At 40.8% G+C, this 27,623-nt stretch overlaps 1 protein-coding gene across 8 annotated transcripts in view; it reads left to right on the top strand.

The window, feature by feature from the left end:
- The window catches only part of pdss1 (prenyl (decaprenyl) diphosphate synthase, subunit 1), a 35,853-nt gene that overhangs the window by 2,221 nt on the left and 6,009 nt on the right, over positions 1–27,623 (top strand). For 3 of the 8 annotated variants that reach the window (XM_078234020.1, XM_078234000.1, XM_078234030.1), the window contains exons 2-10: positions 9,073–9,140; positions 12,064–12,196; positions 14,298–14,425; positions 21,055–21,196; positions 21,738–21,806; positions 24,746–24,857; positions 24,942–25,051; positions 26,057–26,137; positions 26,234–26,347. In XM_078234020.1, coding sequence (XP_078090146.1) covers positions 9,073–9,140; positions 12,064–12,196; positions 14,298–14,425; positions 21,055–21,196; positions 21,738–21,806; positions 24,746–24,857; positions 24,942–25,051; positions 26,057–26,137; positions 26,234–26,347 — 957 coding nt within the window. Of the gene's footprint in view, positions 1–9,072; positions 9,141–12,063; positions 12,197–14,297; positions 14,426–21,054; positions 21,197–21,737; positions 21,807–24,745; positions 24,858–24,941; positions 25,052–26,056; positions 26,138–26,233; positions 26,348–27,623 lie in introns of those variants that run through there. The other 5 variants (XM_078234010.1, XM_078234040.1, XM_078234051.1 and 2 more) reach the window with 3 other exon arrangements.

Here is a 27,623-nt window from a genome sequence, read left to right as displayed (position 1 = left end):
TCTTGGTTAAGAGGAGATTTGATAGAGATTTACTCAATCATGAATGGTTTTGGTAGAGTAAAGAAGGAGAAACTTTCCAGTAGCTGGAGTGTTTATAACCAGAGGGCACAAATTAAAGGTGACTTAAGAAAATATTGGTCTGAAAATATCTAGCCTGGCAGTTCAGTATTGAAGTGCTGCAGTAATCATTGGTGCCATCTTTCAGATGAGACCTTTCTGTGGCTCTATGGGCTAAAGGGATCAAGGGATATGGGGAAAAGGGGGATCAGGATATTGAATTCGATGATCAGCCATGATCAAAATGAATGATGGAGCAGGCTCAAAGGGCCAAATGGCCTACTCCTGCTTCTAGTTTCTATGTTTAAACCAAGACCCTCTCTGCTTTCTAAGCTGGACATAAATATCCCACAGTACAATTTCAAGCAGAGCTGCAGAGTTTTCCTTGATGTCCTGCCCAATGTGATCAACACCACAAAAAGGATAACTGGTGATTATCACTTGCTGTTTAAGTGGGAGCTTGTTGTTTGCAAATTGGTTGCTGTGTTTCCATTACAACATTTCCAAAACTACTTGATTACTTGAAACATCCTGAGGTCATGAAAGGCGCTGTATAAATGCAATTTTTCTGACTTTGCAGTCAGCATTAAAGTGACAGCACGTGTCACTGATCTAAAAAAAAGCTGCCCACAACAGCAATCTCTGGCGTGGTTTCATCTTTCTCAACATGCGCCAGCTGTTTCTGGGGATCTCTGACGAGCAGCAATGTTTAAGAGACTAAGCATCCGATTACATCAAAGTATTCTCACAGCTAATTCATAAGTAAAATGTATTTATCATCCTTTTTATTTTCATCATTTTACAGAAAGTGAAGTGAAAGTGAATTTTCTCAAGAAAATTGGGAAATGCAAATTGGCTGAAGGTGGAAGCTGAAATATCTTAGACTTAAAAACATGAAAAATCTACAGAATTTTGACAAATTTGGAGAAATACAAATCTTTTTCCAGGACCATAGTGGTGGTTGTAATTGTGAACTAGTGTGCTATTTTAAAAATCGGTTCCATTTCTCTCAATAAGGTGCAACATTTGCCAGTGGTTTTAAAGCGAGACCAAGAATATAAAGTCGAAGTTCATGTCAATTTAAATGATTTCTGAAAAGTGAAGTCTGAAAAGTCACTAACAACACTTTCAGGCGGCACGGTAGCACAGTGGTTAGCACTGCCACTTCACAGCTCCAGGGACCTGGGTTCGATTCCTGGCTCGGGTCACTGTCTGTGTGGAGTTTGCACATTCTCCTCGTATCTGCGTGGGTTTCCTCCGGGTGCTCCGGTTTCCTCCCACAGTCCAAAGATGTGCGGGTTAGGTTGATTGGCCATGATAAAATTGCCCCTTAGTTTCCTGAGATGCGTAGGTTAGAGGGATTAGTGGATAAAATATGTAGGGATATGGTGGTAGGGCCTGGGTGGGATTGTGGTCGGTGCAGACTTGATGGGCCGAATGACCTCTTTCCGCACTGTAGGTTTCTATGATTCTATGATATGATTCTATGATATCCTCAGTTGTGCATGTGCAAATCCCAAAATTTGCAGTCAGTTTCAAATTTTGAATTGTGTTTATGGCAAATACTAACAGTTATTGTCAGTATAACCACAGAATCCAGGCCTTTTTTACCGTTGTTGTTATAGTTTGGAATCTATTGCCTGCAAGGGTGGTAGAAGCAGATTCAATAGTAACTTTCAAAAGAAAATAATTGAAGAAGAAATATTTGCAGTGCTATGGGGAAAGAACAGGGAGTGAGTGGCACTAATAAAATAGGTCAATGGAAAGAGCTGAGACAGGCACAGTGGGCTGAATGGTCTCCTCTTGTGCTGCACCATTCTATGATAGTGCCTTCCAAATGCTGTGTTTTTCTTCAATGCGTTAATGCGGCAAAGATGTAATGACCCACGTGTAACATGTTGAACACCACTTGGAGGAAGCACTGTGGGTGGCAAGAGTGCAGAATGTACTCTAGGTGAGGGACTTCAATGTCCATCACCAAGTGTGGCTCGATTGTACCACTACAGGCTGAGCTGGCTGGGTACTAAAGTGCATAGCTGCTAGATTGGAACTGTAGCAGCTGATGAGGGGACCAACAAGAGGGAAAAACATACTTGAGCTCATCCTCACCAACCTGAGTCCGTTTATTTGGTTTGACCTAAAAGGCCACAGATGCATCTGTCCATGACTGTCGATAGGAGTGACCACCACATTATCCTTGTGGAGACAAAGTCCCGTCTTCACATTGCGGACGCCCTCCATTGTGTTGTGTGGCACTCTCACCATGCTAAATGGGATAGACTTTGAACAGATTTAGCAGCTCAGAACTGGGCATCCGTGAGATACTTTGGGCCATCAGCAGCAGCGGAATTGTACTCATCCATGATCTGTAACCTCATGGCCCAGCATATCCTCTATTCTACCATTACCATCAAGCCAGAGGATCAACCCTGGCTCAATGAAGAGTGCAGGAGGGCATGCCGGGAGCAATACCAGACATACCTAAAATGAGGTGTCAACCTAATGAAGCTAGAAAACAGGACTACTTGTGTGCCAAACAACTGTCAAGCGGCACTTACTAAACAATAACCTGCTCACAGATGCTCACGTTGGGTTCTGCCAAGGTCACTCAGCTCCTGACCTCTTTACAGCCTTGGTTCAAACATGGACAAAAGAGCTGAATACAAGAGTTGAGGTGAGCGTGACTGCCCTTGACCTCAGGGCAGCATTTGACAGAGTATGGCATCAACGAGCCCTAGCAAAACTAGAATCAAGGGGAAGAGTTATACCTGGCACAAAGGAAGATGGTTGTGGTGATTGGAGGTCAGTAATCTCCGCTCCAGGATAAAAACTACAGGCGTTTCCTCAGGATAGTGTCTTGGATCCAACCATCTTCAGCTGCTTCATCAATGATTTTCCTCCCATTATAAAGTCAGGATGTTCGCAGATGACTGTGCAATGTTCAGTATCATTTGGGACTCCTTGGATATTGAAGCAGTCCATGTGCAAATGCTACACTCTATGACTGTAACACTACGTTCTGCACCCTCTCCTTTCCTTCTCTATGTACAGTATGCTTTGTCTGTATATCACGCAAGAAACAATACTTTTCACTGCATACTAATACATGTGACAATAATAAATCAAATCAAACCATTGCCCCTTGACATTCAATGGCATTATCATCGCTGAATCCCCCACTATTAACCTCCTGGGGGGGTTACCATTGACCAGAAACTAATCTGGACTAGCCAGATAAAAACTGCAGCTATAAGAGCAGGTCAAAGGCTAGGAATCCTGCAGTGAGTAACTTGATGTCTCCCCAAAGTCTGTCCACCATCTACAAGGCAGAAGTCAGGAGTGTAATGGAATACTCGCACTTACCTGGATGAGTGCAGCTCCAGCAACATTCATGAAGCTTAACACCACCCAGGACAGAGCAACCCACTTGATTACTATCCCTTCTGCAAACATTTAATCCTCCGGTGGCAGCCATGTGTACCATTTACAAGATGCACTCCAGAACTCACCAAGGATCCTTAGGCAGCATCTTCCAAACCCACGACTACTGCCATCTAGAAGGACAAGAGCAGTAGATACCTGAGAGCACCTCACCTGGAGATACCCTCCAAGTCACTCACCATCCTGACTTGGAAATAAATCACCGTTCCTTCACATGGTTGCTGGGTCAAAATCCTAGAATTCCCTCCCTAATAGCACTGTGGGTGCACCTACACCTCAGGACTGCAGGGGTTTGATAAAGCAGCTCACCGCCACCTTCTTTAGGGTAACTAGGGATGGGCAATAAGTGCTGGTCTTGCCAGCGGTGCTCACATCCCATAATTTTTTTTAAAATTGTCTTCAGGGATATTGGGTAATATAATTCAATGAATAACTATTTATCACCTTGTCCGGACAGCAGCTGTTTGGTCTGTCTGATTCTCCATCATCTCCACATTATAGTTCACTAGTGATTATGCTTTGATAAAGCATTTTGAGGGACAGACAGGAAAGTGGAGTTGAAACCACAGTAATGGTCTTATGGAATGGCAGTGCAGGCTCAGAGGGCTGAATGGCCTACTCCGAAGTCCTAAAACAAAAAAAACCTTAAAGGTAAATTGTTAATTCAGATAGTTGGAGGTGAAGGAAACAGTGAATGCAGTCCCCAGAATGGTGCAGGGGCTGCTATTGTTCCTAATCTATATTAATGACTTGGATGTGAAAATGAAAGATAAATTTGTCAAATGCACAAATACTAATTTACAGGGTAGGTGGGATTGTATTAGAAGCAGTTAGAGACCTACAAAAGGAGCTGATTAAAATCTATAACTGAGCAAATCCATATTAGGTGAGGTACGTATAAGCAGCAAAAGTGAAATATTGCCAATTGAAACCTTCAGTTCAAAACCTGAAATAAGAACAAAGCTCAGCTGGGATCAGGCAGCATCTGTGGGGAGAGAAATTATGTTTTATCTCAATTATCTTTCAACCAAAATATGGATACATAAGACCATAAGATATGGGAGCAAAATTAGGCCATTCGGCCCATTGATCTGCTCTGCCATTCAATCATGGATATGATTCTCATCCCCATTCTCCTGCCTTCTCCCCGTAACCCTTGATCCCCTTATTGATCAAGAACCTATCTATCTCTGTCTTAAAGTCACTCAATGACCTGACCTGCCCCCAAGTTCTAGTCTCTCCCATTAATGGAAACATCTTCTCCATGTCCACTCTATCTAGACCTCTCCATATTCTGTAAATTTCAATTAGATTCTCCCCTCATCCTTCTAAGATCCAGACTCCTCAACCATTTCTCGTATGACAAACCGTTCATTCCTGGGATCATTCTTGTGACCCTCTTCTGGACCCCCTCCAAGGCCAGCACATCCTTCCTTGGGTATGGGGCCCAAAACTGCTCTCAATATTCCAAATGGGGTCTGACCTTATACAGCCTCAGCAGTACATCCCTGCTCTTGTATTCTAGCCCTCTAGAAATGAAAGCTAACATTGAACTTGCCTTCCTAACTGCAAACTGAACTTGCATGTTAACCTTAAGAGAGTTCTGAACCAGGACTCCCAAGTCCCATTGTGCTTCAGATTTCTGAAGCCTTTCCCCATTTAGAAAATAGTCTACACCTCTATTCTTCCTACCGAAGTGCATAACCTCTCACTTTCCCGCATTGTATTCCATCTGCCACTTTGCTCACTCTCCTAGCATGTCCAAGTCATTCTGCAGCCTCCCCACTTCCTCAACACTACCTGTCCCTCTACATATCTTTGTATCATCCACAAATTTAGGAATCATGCCCTCAGTTCCATCTTCCAGATCATTAATGTATATAGTGAAAAGTTGTGCTCCCAACACTGACCCCTGTGGAGTACCACGAGTCACCGGTTGCCATCCTGAAAAGGACCCCCTTATCCCCACTCTCTGCCTTCTGTCAGCCAATCTTCTATCCATGCCAGTACTTTGCCTCTAACACCATTGGCTCTTAGCTTATTTAGCAGCTACCTGTATGACACCTTGTCAAAGGCTTTCTGGAAATCCAAATAAATCACGTCCACTGGCTCTCTGTCTAACTTCTTTGTTACCTCCTCAAAGAATTCAAACGCATTTGTCTGTTCCACTTATTCCAGTTGTGTTGGTTATCTTTCAGTAATGCACTCAAGTGACTTTGATTAATGTTAGCCTTGATTATGAATAAGCTGTTCAGACAAAGGAACTAATCCTGCACTTTCAGGAGATCCATGTTTGCACACTTTAGCAATAATTGTCAGATGGCCATCAGCAGTAGGAGTTCTGGCTGGTTTTATTTCTGCTCCAGGTGTGCTAAAGCTAATTGTACTGCACCATAATGTCATTCCAGCTGATTTTTAAAAAATTCATTCATGGGACATATGTGTCACTGGCTGGCCAGCATTTATTGCCCATCCCTAGTTTCCTACAGGCAGTTGAGAGTTTTTCACTCAGAGGGTGGTGGGTGCGTGGAATCGGCTGTCGGTAGTGGTGGTGGAGGCGGATTCGATAGGGTCTTTTAAGATACTTTTGGATAAGTTCATGGAAGTTAGTAAGATAGAGGGTTATAGATAAGCCTAGTAGGTAGGGACATGTTCGGTGCAACTTGTGGGCCGAAGGGCCTGTTTGTGCTGTAGCTTTTCTATGTTCTAACCACATTGCTGTGAATCTGGAGTCACATATAGGCCAGACCAGGTAAGGATGGCAGATTTCCTTCCCTGAACCAGATGGGTTTTTCCGACAATGATTTCATGGTCATCAGTAGATTCTTAATTCCAGATATTTTTTTATTGTATTCAAATTCCACCATCTGCCATGGTGGGATTCGAACCCGGGAGACTCAAAACATTAGCTGAGTTTCTGGGTTAATAGTCTAGTGATAATAGGAGGCCATTGCCTCCCCAAATGAGCCAGTTCTGCACAAATAGCAGATAAACAGGAGCTTCTCTTTGTACAGTTCAGTGTTTGAATCTAAACAGTAGCTTGACAATCCAGACTGTTTCAAGTAGTTGTGTTCCTTACTTTTAAAAATAGTTTTAATTCAGAGTGCTTGGTGCAGTTGAGTTTTAAAGTGTTAACTAATTGCCCCTACCCTACCACCAAACTTCCTTCATGTTCAGTCAGGTGGTACAGTGAAGAAGCTAAGGTGTGTCATCAACTGCATAATTGATAGATTTAGTGATTCTGATGTCAAGAACACCAATTAGAGATCCCTTTTAAAGTGATGGAAAATCTCGAGGCATGAACAGCAAGGAACAGGATTTCCTGCACACTGGACTCATTTTAAGAGACAAACTACTGCTTGTCTTTTTCCTCGGCTGCCTCTATCACTTCTTTTGACTTTTTTTGAATCAAAAGTTTCAGATAAATGTTTCTATTAAGCCACTTAATTATATTTTCAAAATGACTATTTTAGGGTTATTTATTTTGCAAAAAAAGTGCATTCTATTTTTACCTTATTTTGCAGTATGTAAACAATGAATCCGATAGATATTTAAAGAGGGGATAATAGAGAACTCATAACTAGGGATGGGCAATAAATGTTGGCCAGCCAGCGACGCCCATGTCCCACAAATGAATATAAACATTTTCAGATACGGACATGTGAAATGCATTCTTTTCTAATAGGATACTTTGTTGTATTCTTTATGCAATAACGAGTACTTTGCCGGATTCCTTATGTAATGACAACAGTGCATTAAGCATAAATTCAGCATTTTATCTTCCTGGCTAATTTTCACCTAACAACTACCTGAATGATTTCTAAGACTTAAACCTAGCCCTGTTTTAATTGATCTGAAATGTTAACCTTTTTTGTTACTAAATTACCTCTGTGTTTCCAGCATTTTTAAAATCTCAACCTTTATTCCAAGAAGTTTGATCAGAATACTTCCAGCAAGTTCTGCTTGCTTAAGGAAGGACTATAGAAAAAGAGATAATCAGCCATGGATATCTAAGGAAATAAAGGAGGGTATCAAATTGAAAGGAAATGCATACAAAGTGGCAAAGATTAGTGGGAACCTGGAGGATTGGAAAATCTTTAAAGGTCAGCAGAAAGCCATGAAAAAAACTATAAAGAAAAATAAGATGGATTATGAGAGTAAACTAGCTCAGAATATAAAAACAGACAGCAAAAGTTTCTACAAATATATAAAACGAAAAAGAGTGGCTAAAGTAAACATTGATCCTTTAGAGGATGAGAAGGGGGATGTTATGGGTAATGGATTATTAGCATGGATAGAGGATTGGTTAACTAACAGAAAGCAAAGAGTGGGGGTAAATGAGTGTTTTTCTGGTTGGCGATCAGTGACTAGTGGTGTGCCTCAGGGATCAGTGTTGGGACCACAATTGTTTACGACTTACATAGATGATTTGGAGTTGGGGACCAAGTGTAGTGTGTCAAAATTCACAGATGACACTAAGATGGGTGGCAGAGCAAAGTGTGCAGAGGAAGCTGAAAGTCTGCAAAGGGATATAGATAGTCTGAGTGGGCAAGGATCTGGCAGATGGAATACAATGTTGGTAAATGTGCGGTCATTCATTTTGGTAGGAATAACAGCAAAATGGACTATTATTTAAATGGCAAAAAATTGCAGCATGCTGCTGTGCAGAGGGGCCTGGGTGTCCTTGTGCAGGAGTCTCGAGGAGTTGGTTTGCAGGCGCAGCAGGTAATCAAGAAGGCAAATGGAATTTTGTCCTTTATTGCTAAAGGGATGGAGTTTAAAAACAGCAGGTTATGTTGCAACTGTATAAGGTGCTGGTGAAGCCGCACCTGGAGTACTGTGTACAGTTTTGGTCTCCTTACTTGAGAAAGGATATACTGGCACTGGAGGGGGTGCAGAGGAGATTCACTAGTTGATTCCGGAGTTGAGAGGGCTGGCTTATGAGGAGAGACTGAGTAGGCTGGGGCTACACTCATTGGAATTCAGAAGAATGAGGGGAGATCTTATAGAAACATATAAGATTATAAAGGGAATAGATAAGATAGAAGCTGCTTCCACTGGCGGGTGAAACTAGAACTAGGGGGCATGGCCTCAAAATAACGGGGAGCAAATTTAGGACTGAGTTGAGGAGGAACTTCTTCACACAAAGGGTTCTGAATCTGTGGAATTCCCTGCCCAGTGAAGCAGTTGAGGCTACCTCATTGAATGTTTTTAAGGCAAGGATAGATAAATTTTTGAACAGTAAAGGAATTAAGGGTTATGGTGAGCGGGCGGGTAAGTGGAGCTGAGTCGGTTCGAGGGGCCAGATGGCCTACTCCTGCTCCTAGTTCTTATGTTCTTATCTATTATTTGCTTCAGATATTCACAGGTTTTAAAATCCCCTTTGCTGCACCACGATGTGATTTAACTTGAAACTTGTTGATTGTACTCCTTTAATACTTAATTTTTTGAAATAGAAATTGTGCAAGACTGGATCTGAACTATCTGCTACATCCAGTTAATAGCAAACTGGAGTTTATGTTCTTAAATATCTTTCCAATAATTTCAAAATGTTTTTTTTGTATTCATGTACAGGAGCTGCATTTACATAGAAGAATCTATTTAAACACTACAGCTTACACGAAGCCAGATTCTTTGTGGAGGTAAGAACCATTTGAGACAATGCCTTGTACAGTCACATTTCTGTGAACTAACAATATATTCCCTTTGTAAAATAGAGAGCAGGTAATTTGACTTTTCTAGAGTGGTTTGATACAGATGAGTGGCTTGTTTGGCCATTTCAGAGGGCAGTTAACAATTGAAAGACATTAGTAAATCTTCTTAACCTACAACCGTTACTATCAAAAAGGACTAGAGCAGCAGATGTGTCGGCATCTGCAAATTCCCCTCCAAGTTCCACACCATGTTGACTTGAAATTATGTTACTGTGCCTTAACTGTCACTGGATAAAAATCCTGAAGCTCCCTTTTTAATAGCACCATGGGTGCACTGACACAATGTGGACTGGAATAGCTCAAGAAGGCAGTTCACCAATATCTTATCCAGGGCGGCACGATAGCACAGTGGTTAGCGCTGCTGCTTCACAGCTCCAGGGTCCTGGGTTCGATTCCCGGCTCGGGTCACTGTCTGTGTGGAGTTTGCACATTCTCCTCGTGTCTGCGTGGGTTTCCTCCGGGTGCTCCGGTTTCCTTCCACATCCAAAGATGTGCAGGTTAGGTTGATTGGCCAGGTTAAAAATTGCCCCTTAGAATCCTGGGATGCGTAGGTTAGAGGGATTAGCGGGTAAATATGTAGGGATATGGGGGTAGGGCCTGGGTGGGATTGTGGTCGGTGCAGACTCGATGGGCCGAATGGCCTCCTTCTGCACTGTAGGGTTTCTATTTCTATTTCTATTTCTATTTGGAAGAGGCAATAAATGCTGGCCTTGCTGGAAATGGTCACATCCCATGAATACAAAGGAAAAATAATTTTAGTAATAAGCCTGGGTTTCCATTTCACATTGTAGAACTATTCAAATTGGAATAAGTTTGCTGAGCCATTTGGAAACCCCAGGATCTTGCCTTTTTTAAAGCATAGTGTTTGTCAACATTAGAATTTCTGACTTTAGTACCTAAAGGTGTAATTCTGTTGATCAAAATTAGATGTATCAAAAAGTCACTTCTTATTTACATTTGCTTAAAAAACAAGCTGTAGCCATGCCTGTATGGCTGATGTTATTTGATTTGAGCACATGGTTTTATGTTGGGACTTTTAGTAACCCAGCAATCTTTTTGTTTTAATTGGAAAACTAAAGTTGTTACTCTTCTCTTTATATTTCTGTCCCATTAGAATTCAACTCTATACATGGCTGTGACTTAAAATTCCTTGGCATGTATGATGAAACTTAAAGGGGTATAGGGGAGGGGAAGAAGAAATGAGCTGGCACAATCCAACTTTTTTAATAATCAATGGGAAGGTGGGTATTTAAACATAAGATTAATGATTAAATGCAGTTCATTGCTTTTTAAGTTGAATCACAAATTTAGTCTTGAGTATATATGGTGTGTTTTGCAATGCCTTTGTTTTGTTCATAATGAATCTAACTTGATATTAGTAATTGAAGTATCAATAGTGACAAGTTGAGAAGACTGTTACAAAACATAGAGGATCCTTGATTTTGTAGGCAGAGGCATAAAGAACAAAAACATGAAAGTTATGCTGAATCTTCTATAAATCACAGGTTGGCATGTTGGCACAGTGGTTAACACTGCTACCTCAGTGCCAAGGACCCGGGTTCAATTCCGGCGTCGGCTGACTGTGTGGAGTTTGCATACTCTCCCCGTGTCTGCGTGGATTTCTTCCGGGTGCTCTGGTTTCCTCCCACACTCTAAAGATGTGCAGGTCAGGTGGATTGGCCATGCTAAATTGCCCCTTAGTGTCAGGAAGATTAGCAGGGTAAATACGTGGGGTTACAGGGATAGGGCCTGGGTGGGATTGTTGTCAGTGCAGGTTCAATGGGCTGAATGGCCTCCTTCTGTACGGCAGGGAGTCGGAGATTGGGGCCCAGCTGGAGTATTGTCCAGTTTTGGGAACTGTCCTTCGGGAAAGATGCTAAAGCATTGGAGAGAGTACAGAGAAAATTTATGAGAATGATATATGGGATTTCAAATGAGCGATAAGCTGTAGGTGTTCCCCTTTGAGTGGAGGTGGCTATGAGTAGACTTGATGGTGATGTTCAAAATCAGCAAGGGTTTACTAAATAAGGAAAATAAACTTTTCCAGTGTCAGAAGGGCCTGTAACCAGAGGATATGGATTTAAGGTAATTGGCAAAAGTGCTAATAGGTGCTGAGAAGGATTTTTAAAAACTGCTAGTTATGGTCTGAAATGCACTGAATGAAAGGCTGGCAAAAGCAGATTAAGTAATAACTTTGAAACGGGAACTGGATAATTACTTAACGGGGTGGGGAGAATGCAAGTTATAGGAATAGGATGAATTAAATAGCTCTTTCAAAAAGCCAGTATGATGGGCTGAATGGCCTCTTCCTCACGCTGCATCATTCTGTGATTCTATGAACAGATCGGTGACACGATGATTAGTACTGCTGCCTCACAGTGCCAAGAACCCAAGTTCAATTTCGGCCTTGGGTCACTTCACTGTGTGGAGTTTGTACTTTCTCTCCATGTCTTCGTGGGTTTCTTCCAGGTGCTCCGGTTTCCTCCCACAGTCCAAAGATATGAGGGTTAGGTTTATTGGCCATGCTAAAATTGACCCTAGTGTCGGGATTACCAAGGTAAATGTGTGGGGTTATGGGAATAGGGCCTGGATGGGATTGTAGTCGGTACAGACTCGATGGGCCAAATGGCCTCCTTCTGTACTGTAGGGATTCTATGGATATTTGGTTATGTTATGGAAACTGCAGTGCTGCAATGTCACAGGAGAATTCCTTATTTAAAAAGCAGGATGAAAAAGAGCATGAAGAGATTTGTATGGTTTCTTCAATAAACTTAAGGTCATTAGACATTTTTGAAATTAATTTTAATTTGAACAGAAGCCACTAAACCCAAGGATAACTCTTTTGTTTTAGGACTCCATCCAGACTCATGTACACAACTAGGACTAAATGCTGCTGCAACCAGGTGCACAGTGACAAACAGTATAAAAATCCCTACACGTTAGCTCAGGAAGACCTGAAGAATTTGTATGATGAAATCAGACGGGTAAGTCTGCTGACCAATGTTTTCATTTTCATCAGTACAGTTTCAGAACTGGATCATGACATACTTATAAAGATCCTTTACACAAGCAATGTTTTATCTATTAGAGATTTAACAGTTGGAGTGGAAACCATTTCTATTATTGACCGGTCGCAACAGAAACTACGAGACTTTCGATACAGGATGTCTAATTTTCACTTTAAATATAGCAAAGCAAACATTAAACCAAGACAAGTTTCATATGAATTGCCCAGTTGGCAATCTTGGAAAACCATTTGACAAGTTAGTAGCATTCCATAGAAACTAGGGAGAATGTGTGGATGATCCAACTAATGCACATCTAGTTGACTGACTTGAGTTGAGGTCAGGGGATCCAGTTTACCTGCCTATCCCCTCCAATGGGATTTGGTCTGCTTGATGAGGGACAAATCGTGGAGAGTAATCAACTTAAAATATATGATTTCAGTTTAAAAAAAACTTAATTAACATTTCATTGACTTATAGACAAATTGTTTTTACATGAATAAGTTGAAAAGCAGTGAATAACATTTTTTGTCTACATCGACCTTTCTGCTAAAATCCGGGTTGACCAGGAATTTCCGCACACAGTAACCAGTGTTTGCCTGGAGGAGTATACTTCTTTGATCTTAAAAGTAAATTTGTTTCTGTGTGTTTCAACCTCCTTTTACATGATTTTAGCACCATAAAAGAAATTAATAAAATGCAACTTTCTTTTTACATATGTATGTTTTACTACTGCACTGTGCATACAATTAAAATCTTATTTAATTTCTGGTAGCAATTGCAAACTTGGGGGAGCATGACAAATACTTGGTACAGAATTTCCTCAGGTTTGGGATGGTAAAATGAGCAAGATTTCTGCAATCTAGCTGCAATCCATTAGGGCCTGTTGAAAGTGTGTTTGAGGGCAAGGATGGGCTTGCCTATGAATTGACTAAATATCCTGTTGAGCTTAACAAAAGGCCACTTAGGTGAAATGTTTCTGCTGAATTACTATCTTTGTACGGAGGTGGATAAAGTATTAGAACTGTCTCTATTGTGGGTTATATTAAAGGTTAAGAATATAGAGTTTTGGTTTCAGTTTAAGGTGAATTGGGGGTTGTTTACTTTTGGTTTGGTTTAGCATGCCTGTGTGTTTACAAACCATACTTGAATTTTTATCCCAGCTGAGAGGCTTTTGGAAACAAGAAAGGCCTGTGGTTGCTACGGATAAAATTTCTGAGGATGGAAAATGTTCTACAAGGAAAACTAGTCAGGTTTTTTTTTGGTGGGGGTGGGGAGGTTAGGAAAAGATGTAAGAAAAGTTGACCTGGCTGCTGTAGACAGTAAGTCTGTTGTGTTTAACCAGAAAATTTCGTTCTGTTTGTCTGAGAGGAAAAGAGGAAGTTTGAGAGAAGTCAGTCAGACCAAGTAGCTCTGTAGAGAGAGGAGAGGTCCAGCTATTGAATAGGTGCCAAGGGAGTGCGTGGTGGATCATGGTGTGTGACTGTCAGCAACACCAATACTTGAGCCAGGAGGTTGTATTGGTAGGAATATACCATAGACCCTGAGCTGTGACCTGTGCAGCCAGACCCAGAGAAAAAGAACTGCCTCCCACAGTAAATGTTCAAAAATCTATCCAGAGTGAAAAGCATAGTAAAAAATCTGTTGGATTGAGTTTAAGGTCAGCGTTGTTTAGAATCATTATCTTATTTGCTCAGTGTACTGATTTGGTCATTCATTATTACTTGTATTTATTTTGTTCAAGTTTGTATAGTCAGGATTCTTTTTGGTGTTTTTTTTCAATCTTGGGAGTCCTGCGGCTTAATTTCTTCATCCTTGGTTCTTCCATGCTTTATTCGGCTTGGCCAGTATTCTCATAACTGTAATCATAATGAGAAAGTGAGGGGAGAGGAGGTGTATGGCAAAATTTGGTCACCGTCTTGAAAGTATTGGTCTGTTGGCATGTATATTTGGATAATTGATTCTTCTGTTAAAGATTCAGACACATTTAACAGTTTTTTTTCTGTTATTGCTGCTACTCTAACTTATGAATGTGTGATAACTTTTGTTTCGAGATTTAACTCTTTAAATGGCCTTTCAGCTTTTAGCAGTTTCTTCAGACCTTAAAGACATTTGTGATTACTATTTTGATGGAAAAGGGAAGGCTTTTCGGCCCATGATTGTGATATTAATGGGAAAAGCATGCAATCTCCACCATAGCAAGAACCGGTGAGTGAAGTAAATGTTGTAAATTGTTAGCTGAAATACAGAACTTTGACTTGGAGATGTATGGAGGATTACTTTTTTTTGTCCCACCACTTTGTGTACTCCTGCAACCACACAAATATTGATTGCATTTCATAGCCACATTAACAAATTCATAATGGCACTGAAGGAGGCATTTTGGCCCACCAACTCCATGCTGGCTCTCTGTAGAGCATTCCAAGCAGACCCATTTCCCAGTTGACCCTTCCCACGGTCAAAATCCTTGAATTCCCTCCCTAACAGCACTCTAGTGTACCTATATCACCTGGCTTGCAGCGGTTCAAGAAGGTGGCTCACCAGTATCTTCTCGAGGGCAATTAGGGATGGGCAATAAATGTTTTTTTTTAAAGTTTATTTATTAATGTCACAAGTAGGCTTACGTTAACACTAATGAAGTTAGTGAAAATCCCCTAGTCTCCACACTCCGGTGCCTGTTCGGGTACATTGAGGGAGAATTTAGCATGGCCAATGCACCAAACATAGAAACTAGAAGCAGGAGTAGGCCATTTGGCCCCTCAAGCCCGCTTCACCATTCATCTTGATCATGGCTGATCAGCGAATTTAATATCCTGGTTTCCCCACTTCCTCCCATATCCCTTGATCCCTTTAGCCCCAAGAGCTATATCTAATTTCTTGAAATCAGACAACGTTTTGGCCTCAATTACATTCGGTGGTAGTGAATTCCACACATTCACCACCCTCTGGGTGAAGAAATTTCTCCTCACAGTTCTAAAAGGTTTGCCCCTTATCCTCAAACTGTGACCCCTAGTTCTGGACTCACTCGCCATTGGAAACATTCCTTCTGAATCTACACCGTCTAACCCCTCTCGCTCTTCTAAACTCCAGTGAATATAATCCTAACTGACTTAGTCTCTCCTCATATGACAGACCTGCCATCCTAGGAATCAGCAGGTTAACCTTCGCTGTACTCCCTCCATAGCAAGGACATCCTTCCTCAGATAAGAACACCAAAGCTGCGCACACTACTCCAGGTGTGGCATCACCAATGCTCTATACAATTGCAGCAAAACATCCCTATCTCTATACTCAAATCCTCTTGCTATGAAGGCCAACATACCATTTTGCTGCCTTTTCTGCCTGCTGTACTTGCGCACTTACTTTCAGCAACTGATGCACGATAACTCCAAGGTCTCATTGAATATCCACCTCTCAATTAACACCCATTTGAGTAATAATCTGTCTTCCTATTGTTGCTATGAAAGTGGATAACCTCACATTTATCCATATTATTCTGCCATGCAGATGCCCACACACTCAGCCTGTCCAAATCACGCTGTAGCATCTCCGCATCCTCCTCACAGCTCACACTCCCACCCAACTTTGTATCATCTGCAAATTTGGAGATAATATTTTCAGTTCCCTCTTCCAAATCATTAATATATAATGTGAACAGTTGGGATCCCAGCACAGATCCCTGCGGAACTCCATTAATCACTGACTGCTAATCAGAAAAAGACCCATTTATGCTAACTCTTTGCTTCCTATCAGCTAACCAGCTTTCTATCCATCTCAAGACTTTACCTGCAATCCCATGTGCTTTAACTTTACATCGTAGTCTGTTATGTGAGACCTTGTTGAAAGCCTAAATAAATGACATCCACTGGTTCTCCTTGGTCAACTTTACTAGTTACATCCTCAAAAAATTCCAATAGATTTGTCAAGGATTTTTTAAATCCATGCTGACTTTGTCTGATTATACCATTGCCTTCCAAATGCTAAATTATGAAATCCTTGATAATAGACTCTAACAACTTCCCCAGTATCAATGTTAGGCTCACTGGACTATAGTTCCCTATTTTCTCTCGAGCTCCCTTTTTGAATAGCGGGCTTACATTAGCAACCCTCCAATCTGTAGGAACTATTCCAGAGTCAAAAGAATTTTGGAAAATAACCACCAATGGATGTGCTATTTTCTGGGCCACTTCCTTAAGTACTCTGGGATGAAGATTATCAGAACCTGAAGATTTATCCACCTTCAATCCCATCAATTTCCCCAAAACCATTTCTCGACTAATGCTGATTTCCTTTAGCTCCTCACTAAAACATGTTTCTCTCAGCACTTCTGGTACATTATTCATGTCTTCCTTTGTGAAGACTGAAGCAAAGCACAAATTTAATTCCTCAGCCATTTCTTTATTCCCCATTATGAATTCTCCTGTTTCTGACTGTAAGGGGCCTACATTTGTTTTTGTCAATCTTTTTCTCTTTGCATATCTATAGAAATGTTTACAGTCAGTTTTCATGTTCCCCACTAGCTTATTTTTATACTCTATTTTTCCCTTCTTAATCAATCCCTTGGTCCTCCTTTGCTGAATATTAAACTGCTCCCAATTCTCAGGCCTATTGTTTTTTCTTACCAATCGGAATGCTACTTCCTTGAATCTGATACTATCTCTAATTTCCCTTGTAATCCATGGTTTGGCCACAATTCCCTTGCAACTCTTGCGCCAAACAGGAATAAACAACTTCTGGAGTTCACCTTTCCGTTCTTAAATGCCTTCACTTCACCAGCACAGACTGTGGGGGGGGGAAACCAAACTACCCGGAGGAAACCCACGAAGATAGGGAGAGAACATGCAGACTCCACACACAATCATATAATACAGACAGTGACCCAAGTCAGGAATTGAACCCAGATCCCTGGCGCTGAAAGGCAGCAGTGCTAACCACCGTGCCGCCGTAAATGCTGGGCTAGCCAGCGATGCCAAAACCCGGAAAAATTAAAAATGACTATATCTGTAATCCTGCAACTTAATTTCCCTCAAGTATTCATCCAGTTTTCTTTTGAAATCATTAATCGTCTCTGCTTTCACCCCCTCAATCTGCTTTGCTCCATGGAGAATAATCTTGTGTTAAATTTCCTCAACCCTGGAACCATTCTGGTAAATCTCTTCTGTAACGTTTCAAGGACCTTAGCATCCTTTCTAAAAGTGTGGTGACCAGAACTGGATGCAATACGCTGGTTGTGATCTAACCAGAGTTTTATAAAGGTTAAGCATAATTTGCCTGTTTTTGTACTCAACACCTCCTTATGAAGTCCAAGATCCCATATGCTTTAGTAGCTACTCCCAATATAAAGTAAAGTTTATTCCATTAGAGATAGCTGAGGAAATTGTGGAAGCATTGGTGGTGATCTTTCAGGAATCACTGGAAGCAGGGAGGGTACCAAAGGACTGGAAATTAGCTAATGTAACACTGCTGTTTAAGAAGGGAGGGAGGCAGCAAACGGGAAATTATAGGCCGGTTAGCCTGACTCTGGTCATTGGCAAGATTTTAGAGTCCATTATTAAAGATGAGATCGCAGAGTACTCGGAAGTGCATGATAAAGTAGGACTGAGTCAGCACGGCTTGTCAAGGGGAGATCGTGTCTGACAAATCTGTTAGAGCTCTTTGAGGAGGTAACGAGGAAGTTAGATAAAGGAGAACCAGTGGACGTGATTTATTTAGATTTCCAGAAGGCCTTTGACAAGGTGCTGCATAGAAGACTATTAAATAAGTCAAGTGCCCATAGTGGTAAGGGTAAGATCCTGGCACGGATAGAGGATTGGCTGACTGGCAGAAGGCAGAGAGTGGGGATTAAGGGGTCTTTTTCAGGATAGCAGCCGGTGACTAGTGGTGTGCCTCAGGGGTCAGTGCTAGGACCACAACTTTTCACAATATACATTAACGATTTGGAGGAAGGAACTGGAGGCACTGTTGCTAAGTTTGCAGTTGACACAAAGATATGTAGAGGGACAGATAGTATTGAGGAAGCAGGGGGGCTGCAGAAGGATTGGACAGGTTAGGAGAGTGGGCAAAGAAGTAGCAGATGGAATACAATGTGGAAAAGTGTGAGGTTATGCACTTTGGAAGGAGGAATGGAGACACAGACTATTTCCTAAATGGGAAAATGCTTAGGAAATCAGAAATGCAAAGAGACTTGGGAGTCATCGTTCAAGATTCTCTTAAGGTTAACGTGCAGGTTCAGTTGGCAGTTAGGAAGGCAAATGCAATGTTAGCATTCATGTCAAGAGGGCTAGAATACAAGAGCAGGGATATACTTCTGAGGCTGAATAATGCTCTGGTCAGACCCTATTTGGAGTGTTGTGAGCAGTTTTGGGCACCATATCTAAGGGAGGATGTGCTGGCCTTGGAAAAGGTCCAAAAGAGGTTCACAGAATGATCTCTGAAATGAAGAGCTTGTCGTATGAGGAACAGTTGAGGACTCTGGGTCTGTACTCGTTGGAGTTTAGAAGGATAAAGGGGGGAGCTTATTGAAACTTACAGGATACTGCGAGGCCTGGATAGAGTGGGCGGAGTGGATGTTTCCACTAGTAGGAAAAACTAGAACCAGAGGGCACAACCTCAGGCTAAAGGGACGATTCTTTAAAACAGATGAGGAGGAATTTCTTCAGCCAGAGAGTGGTGAATCTGTGGAACTCTTTGCCGCAGAAGGCTGTGGAGGACAGGTCATTGAGTGTCTTTAAGACAGAGATAGATAGGTTCTTAATGAATAAGGGGATCAGGGGTTGTGGGGAAAAGGCAGGAGAATGGGGATGAGAAAAATATCAGCCATGATTGAATGGCGGAGCAGACTCAATGGGCTGAGTGGCCTAATTCTGCTCCTGTGTCTTGTGGTCGCAAGTAGGCTTACATTAACACTGCAATGAAGTTACTGTGAAAATCCCCTAGTCACCATACTCCAGCGCCTGTTCGCGTACACTGAGGGAGAATTTAGCATAGTCAATGCACCTAACCAATGCACCTAACCAGCACACCTTTAGGACTGTGGGAGGAAATCGGAGCACCACGCAGACACGGAGAGACGTGCAGACTCTGCACAGTGACCCAAGCCGGGAATCAAACCCGGATCCCTGGCGTTGTGAGGCAGCAGTGCTAACCGCTGTGCCACCGTGCCGCCCCACCACCTTCAAGGATCGGTGCACATAAATCCCAAGGTCCCTCTGTCTCTCTTTAGATTTGTGCTGTTAAGTCCATGTTGCCTCTCCCTACTCTTTCTGCCAAAACCGCCTCTCACTTATCTGTATTAAATTCTATCTACCTCCCAGTTTGGTATAGAGGGTACATTTTTTAAATATTGCTCTGGATTCCAATATTCAGCTCATTTATATAGGGTCCTAACACTGATCCTTGGGGAACATCACTGTCTACAATTCTCTAGTCCTTACCACAACTCTGTTTTCTTTTTGTCAATTTTGTTTCCAAACTGACACTGATCCTGTTATTACAAGAGCCTTAATTTTGTTCACCAGTCTTTTATATACCTTGTCAAGATCCATATAGACAACATCCATTGCATCCTCTTCATCAAACTTCTGTTACTTTTTCAAAAAGTTTCATTAGTCAAGCAAAATCTGCTGTTTGCAAATCCATGCTGACTCTCCTTCATGAACTCAAATCTCTACAAATGCCTGTTGACCTTTTTTCCCCTGATTAATGTTTCTAAAACATTACAAACCACCAATGTTAAACTGACCAACCTGTATTATGAGGAATGTCTGGATCGCCTTCCCTGAACAAGGGGTGTGACATTTGCTATTCTCCAATTCTTTGGCACCTCTCCAATCTCATGGGATGATTAGAAGATGATGGCAAGTGCTTAAGCTATTGCCACTCCCACTTCTCCTAGCAACCTGGGTTGAATGCCATCTGGACCATTCACTCTAAGCATAGCCAGCCTTTCCAGTACATGCTTCCTATCTGTTTTCACCCCACACATTACCTCTACTATCTCCGCTTCTACCAATATTTTCTCTCTCCATCTCTCTTCTTTCTTAAAGACTGATACAGTATTCTAGCCTTGCCCCCTGCCTCTCAGCATATATCACCATCTTTCTCCCTAACAAGACCCATTCCAACTCTTACCACCTGCTCACAATCGCTACACCAATTAATCTCTTGACTATTTGGTTAAAGCAGAAACAAAAAGTAATACATAGTGCTGCTTCTTGAATCGCTTGATGGTGTGAAAACTAAGCATTCTGAAATTCAATGTAAATGATAAACAGAATTCCTTATTAGTTTTGCATAAAGAAATAGCGAATTGGTATTTGCACACTAAAGTCATCTTTAGAATTAAAATGGTGAAATACCAATTTATAGCACTGCATGAATGTTTATCTCAGCCACTATAATTCTTTTGTGTGGTTAAGTCTTTTAGTGTTGCTGAGTAACTTCACTGGTAAAATTCCAGCCATTACTCCTAAATTCTTGACGTGTTGATCACAGCTTAAATAACAAGTGTGACAAGAATGTATGCTTCCTTTCTGAGTACTGCATGAAGCAGTAGTATGGTTAAATATTTTCACTAAAACAGTCCAGAATGTAAACCTGCAGGGGAAGTCTTTTGGTAGGTGCTATTCAGGATAGTTTAATCATAATATCTTGCACAGCAACATTTCAGTATTCCGTGGCGGAATAGCTCAAGTCCTAACAGAACCTTTGTGTTACTTTAGCAAATATTTAGTGTCACCTTCCTAAGAAGTAGCAGTTTTGATGAACTGGAACCTGTTTGTCATTTTCACCCAAGGTCAACAATATTAACTTATTATTTTCTCTCCCATTCTATATAGAAAGCTGTTGAAAAGCCAGCATTCAATAGGCATGATCGTAGAGATGATCCACACTGCTAGCCTTGTGCACGATGATGTTATTGATGGGTCAGACACTCGACGGGGTAAAATTACTGTGAATAAAATCTGGGGAGAGAGAAAGGTCAGTGTGACTGCTTTGGTCATAAGGAATTGGTTCATAATCAAAAAATAAATAATGACAAATCATTAGGAACAGAAATAAGCCATTTAGTCCTTTAGTCCTTTATTCTGCCAGTCTGAGATCATTTCACATCTGTTACTTAACAGCACGTACTGTCTTTACCCTGTATCTCGTAATACCATTGGTTAGCAAAAATTTATCGATATTAGATTCAAAATTAACGTAGGATCAGTTACAATTTGCGGAACAGTTCTGCACGGAAATGTTTCCGAATTTCACTTTGAAAGGTCAGGTTCTAATTTTCAGACTATGCCCTCTAGTTCTAGACTCTTCAAACAGCAGAAATAGTTTCTGTCTGTGCTTTCTGTTCCTCTTGCTGTCTGAAACCTTTAATCAAATCACCCCTTAAGTTCTAAATTTCAGGGAATATAATCTTATTTAATTTTATCTCATAATGTAGCCCTTGAAGTCCAGCTATCATTCTGGGAATTGTTAAAATGTCATGTTGCTCTCCCTCCAATGTCAATTTATTCTTCCTAAGACATGTGCCCAGAACTGGTCAACGTACACCGGCTCTACTTCCTTGTATTCAAATCCTCTGGAAATAAAGGTCAGCATTCCATTAGCTTTTAATTATTTTCTATACTTGTGCGTGTCATTTTAATCATCAATGCATATTGCCCAAAATCTCTTCGACCTGCCACTGTTTCTAGCTTTTCACCAATTCCAAAGTGTCCTGTTCTTCCCTTTATAGGTCCAAAGTGAATCAATAGCCCCATTTGCCTACATTGAAATCCATTATCAGTTCTGTCCATTCACTTAATATATTAATATCTCTGCAATTTTGTTTCCATCTGTACCACTTACATTGCCACTTTTCTTTATCATTGACAAACTTGGTTATGTGGCTTTCCATCTCATCATTTAGTGGTAAATAATGATTAAGTGTCCACGCAGATCCTCGCAGGGCATCACGTCATATTCTGCCAATTAGAGTACCTGCCCACTAATCTTGCTCTGTCTTGTTCTGTCCCTCAACCAATTTTTTAACCAGGTCAATAATTGCCTTGAATTCCGTGAACTTTAACTTTAAAGTTTATTCATTAGTGTCACAAGTAGGCTTACATGAACACTATAATGAAGTTAGTGAAAATCCCTTAGTCACCACACTCTGGCGCCTGTTTGGGTACACTGAGGGAGAATTTAGCATGGACAATGCACCTAACCAGCACATCTTTCGGACTGTGGGAGGAAACCAGAACACCCAGAGGAAACCCGGAAGCACCACGCAGACACTGGGAGAACGTGCAGACTCTGCACAGACAGGGACCCAAGCCGGGAATCAAACCCGAGTCCCTGGCGCTGAGAGGCAGCAGTGCTAACCACTGTGCTACCCCAGCCAACAGTCTCTTATAAAGGACTTGATCAAATGACTTCTGGAAGGCCATATAAATAACATCCATTTTACTACATTAGTCACCTCTTCAAAAAATTCAGTCAGGTTTTATCAGCCGTAACCTACTGTTTACAAAGCCAAGCAGGCTCTCAACTGATCATTCTCAAGATTGATATCCTTAATTATAGACTTCAATAACTTCCTGACAACAAATGTTAAATCTAGCTGATCTATAATTCCCTGCTTTCCCTCTGGGTGCTGTTTAAATAGTGGAGTACAAGGCACACTTCTCCCCTTCTAAAGGAATGGTGGTAGAATAAAGAGAACTTTGGAAGATTATATTTGAAGCATTTACAACATTCTCACCTACTTCATTTAAAATCCTGGAATGGAAACATCTGGCCCTGGGTTTTTTTTTCCACTCATCTCGTGTGTATCATTCTTTTACTGTCACTAATTTTCATGGGTATCTGTCCCTGATTCAATAATAATCTCCTTGGGATGCTATCCTCTCCCTCAACTGTAAATGCTAACACAGCAAATATTTATCATGTCCAATATTTTTTATTCCATTTAATACATCAGTTTTCAGGTTACCTCTGCTGTTCCTCGATACCCTTTTCAAATTTTATTTGGGTTTTGATATCGCTTGTGTGCTTCTTTTTGTGACTCTTAGTTTAGACTTGTAGCTATTTTGTCACCTTTTGTATATCTTCCAATTGCCAGGATCTGTGCTAGTTTTGACATTTTTTTAAAGCTTTTTTCTTGTTTTATGTAGTTGCTTACCTTTTCAGTTGTCCATACCTGTTTTGACAAGTAGAGATGTTATTCTTGGGGCTTTAACAAAAATAATCATCCAAGTTCTCCCGATGACTCGGGTCTTGATTTGAGCAAGGATCCTTAGTTTGATCTCTGCTAAAATAGTTCCACTCCACTGGAGTGGCAGTAGGTGTGCTGCATTTGACCTCTGCATTTCTGGGCTGGGAGACATCAGGTGAGAACCAGATTCTGTGTAGCTGTGATGCTCTTTGCTATCAAGTCTGTAAGCATTAATCTTAATGATTATGGCACATACTTTGTTGAGTGTCAAAGCTTTAAAGGGGTGGATGGAGGAAGAAAGTAGAAAAATACTAAGTATAGAGAATGATGTATGTTGAATTTTTTTTCATTGTTTGCTGAGTAAGTTTTTTTATTAGCTAAATTGGACAAAATTTGTACAACCAATATTGGATGTTTTAAAATGTTGTCAGTAGTACTTCTGTTGTAGAGCAGATATTCAAAGATTTTTGCATCAGTATACACCTTTTCAATCATTGTATAGTTTTTACATTGGAGTATAGGTAATAAAGCAAAGTTTAGCCTGCCAATCCACGACTCAATTTTTTGTTTTTTACCTGTTTTCTTTGGCAAGTAACCTGCATGATTCCATTGCCTTGCTTTTTCCATTTACGTTTCTCCATCCTTCTCGTGAGCCAAATATATTGCATTCATTCATTCATTGTGTCAAGCTGCTAACAACTTTGAGGCAGGTACCAGAAGACTGGTTTCCTGAAAGTGTGAATGACATTAGAAACTAAAGTGTAATAAGTAAAAGTATTCATTTTATGCTGCCTAGACATAGCATACTCAAAAACATTCAAATTCCTAAGTTACCTTAAATAAATATACAGATTTTGCTGGAGTATCTCTGGGCTTGCCCTATTAGTGAGACCTGTTTGTACACATGCTCACAAAGTTGCTGAAGTGCAAACCGGTGTTGTAAGAGCAACAAGGCCATATATGGAACCTTAACCAATGACACTAAAGGATTGAGAAATAAACAGGAAGGACCGAAAAGAAGGGTGGATTAAAAGGGAGTGAATTTAATGTCAAATTAGGTTCAGAAAACAAATGGAGGGAAGGTGGTGAGAAAAATGTATAAAGCAAGTTATAAAGTATTTAATACAGGAAAACATAAGAGTTGTTATGGTATGCACTCAACACCTTACTGATGGGGTTGAAAAATAAGAACCTCTCATTTGTCTGATTAAGTGTTTCCAGAGCAGTGTTTATGTGCAGCCCTTTGTCAGTTCAGGAAATATGCAATAACCTGATTTAGTAATACTGTATCAAATGGTTTTTTTCCTTGCTTCTATTGTGAATTTTCATTGCAGGCTATTTTGGCTGGAGACTTTGTTCTCTCTACAGCATCTGTGGCCCTTGCTCGGCTTGGTAACAACGCTGTAGTATCCATTTTCACTCAAGCAATTGAAGACTTGGTACGAGGTTAGTTTAAAATTGATTTGAATGCATAAAACTGTCTGCATAGTTGATGACTTGTGAATTAGTATCTTTTATCTTCATGTTTAGGAGAGTTTATGCAGTTGGGCTCCAAAGAAAATGAGAATGAAAGATTCGTGCATTACCTTGAGAAAACATTTAAGAAGACTGCAAGTCTCATAGCAAACAGTTGTAAAGCAGTATGTACGTTCTTGAAGCAACTGGAATTGTGGTCTGTTGACAAATTATGAAATGTATAATATTGTGCACCTCATTACACAAGGTTTCACATACACAGCTTGAATTTGTGCAAGGATTGATGATTTATTTTAGCTTAATGATTGCTATTAATCACTTTAGAGATATCTTTTCCATCAGGTTTTTAAGTATTCAGGAATTAATTTGTACATTTCAAAGCTACACACTTTATCTGAACTTATCTTAATGTTTTTATTCAAAGATTTGAATAGGGATTAAATTTAGAAATTATTTGTTCAATTGTACTGATTGTATATAGATTTTCTACCTTTGCTCAATGTTGAGGGTACTACCTTAATGGTGGCTTGTAACTCCACAGGTAGCAGTAGCTCTCTGGTAATTTCCTCGTAGTAGAGCCTCAATCTTGCATGTACTTAACAGTGCAGGTCCAAAACATTTCTCTTGCTGCTTCAATGTGCTGAGCCAATTGCACCAGTCTAACTGTATCCAGATTTTATGGGTGGCATAGTAGTTAGTACTGCTGCCTCACAGCGTCAGGGACCTGGGTTAGGTCTGGCCTCGGGTCCCTGTCTGTGTGGATTTCCTCCCACACTCCAAAGATGTGTGGGCTATGCCAAATTGCCCCTTAGTGTCAGGGGGACTAGCAGGGTAAATATGAGGGTTACAGGGATTAGGGCCTGGGTGGGATTGTGGTTGGTGTGGACCCGATGGGCCAAATGGCCTCCTTCTGCACTATAGAATAGAATCCCTATGATTAGGAGCAGAACTGGTCTATATGATGTTGCACTTCTTTAGAGGGTGTGTTTAATAATGCTAATATTCTGGGCTGCAGACCACACCAGAGACTATGATTCTAAGATGGGTGTAAAAAATGGATCAAGCTTGGGAAATTGAGAGTTTGTTTTTGTTGCTCAAGTCAAATAGTAAAGATTGGTCCAGACTTTGAAAATCTAAAACTTTCTCATTTGATTTTTTTTTTTTAAAAGGTTTCCATACTTGGTAACTGTGATCCAGATGTCCAGGAAATTGCTTACCAATATGGAAGAAATATCGGGATAGCTTTTCAGGTAGTGTGCAGATAATGCCGTTTATTGCAACTTTATTGGCACGAGAGAGCCTGTTGTAATATCTATTTCTAAACTAAACTGTACTTGTTGTTGCAGTTGGTAGATGATGTGTTGGACTTCACTGCCTGTGCTAATCAATTAGGAAAACCTACTGCTACCGACCTGAAGCTTGGATTGGCAACAGGCCCAGTGTTGTTTGCTTGCCAACAGGTAATGTGGACATTTATAAATATAAACTGTAGTAGTTTCCACAAAAACAAAATTTTATTTGACATTGCAGTAAATTTTCCAGGTCAGTTATTTAGACTCTGGAGAACTAAGTTTTTGGAGTGTAAATATTATCTGCAGTGTTATGTTCCACAGTAATGTAACTGGAATTAAACTAGAATTTAATGATATCAAAAATAGATTTTTAGCAACTTTCATGATCGCAGGACATCCCAAAGTACTATACAGACAATTTTAAGTGTAGTCACTGTTGTAACGTGGGTACATTGTAGTTACACACAGCAAGGTTCCAAAAACAGTAATATGAGAACCTGATTATCTGCATTTGGGGTATAAATTATCAAGGACAATGGAGATAGCTCCCCTGTTCCTCTTCAAAATAGTGCCATTCAATGGCACCTCCAATTGGAAAGCACTTTGATCACAAAAAGGCTGAGCTTTCAAATCCTGAAGTGGGATTTGAACCCATAACCTTGTTTCTCAAACAAGAGTTACCAATTAAGCCATGGCTGATACCCATGTCATTCTCACACTTGCAACAAAGCTGATTATAGCAAGTACTATTGGTGAACTGTAGCTGTTAAGTTAAGACATTCGGTGTTTATTTGGCTGCGTAGTTAAAACCATGCACCCATGGCCAGGTGAAGTTAGTGATGGAAAGCTTAAATTGGCAGCTAGAAAAAGTCAGAATCGTACAGTGCAGAGAAAACACTTCAGCCTATTGAGTCTGCACCAACAATAATTACCACTAAAGTCACAATCCCATTTCATGTGCTCATCCAAATGGCCTCCATTACCTTCCCAGGCAGTGCATTCCAGATTCCCACCAGTGATTTTTTTTTCCCCTCAAATCCCCTTTGAATCTCCTGCCCCTTTACCTTAAACTATGCCTCCTCATATTGACCCCTCAACCAAAGGGAACAGCTGCTTCCTATTCACCCTGTCCACACCCCTCAATCTTATACAACTCAAACATGTTCCCCCCTCTGCCTTCTCTGCTGTAAAGAAAACAATCCAACCTATCCAGACTCTCCTTTATAGCTCAAATGTTCCATCCCAGGCAACATCCTGGTGAATCTCCTCTGTACGTGCCATCATATCCTTTCTATAGTTGGGTAACCAGAACTGCACAGTACTCCAGCTGTGGCCTCACCAACAATCTGTACAGCTCCAACAATATTTCCTTGTTCTTGTACACAATGCCACTTTCAGGGATCTGTGAATAAGTACCCCAAGATCCATCTGTTCCTGAGTTTCC

Source organism: Mustelus asterias, chromosome 2 (assembly GCF_964213995.1).
Source record: "Mustelus asterias chromosome 2, sMusAst1.hap1.1, whole genome shotgun sequence".
In the NCBI taxonomy this organism is placed as follows: Eukaryota; Metazoa; Chordata; class Chondrichthyes; order Carcharhiniformes; family Triakidae; genus Mustelus; species Mustelus asterias.
This window is presented reverse-complemented; position numbering and strand designations above follow the sequence as displayed.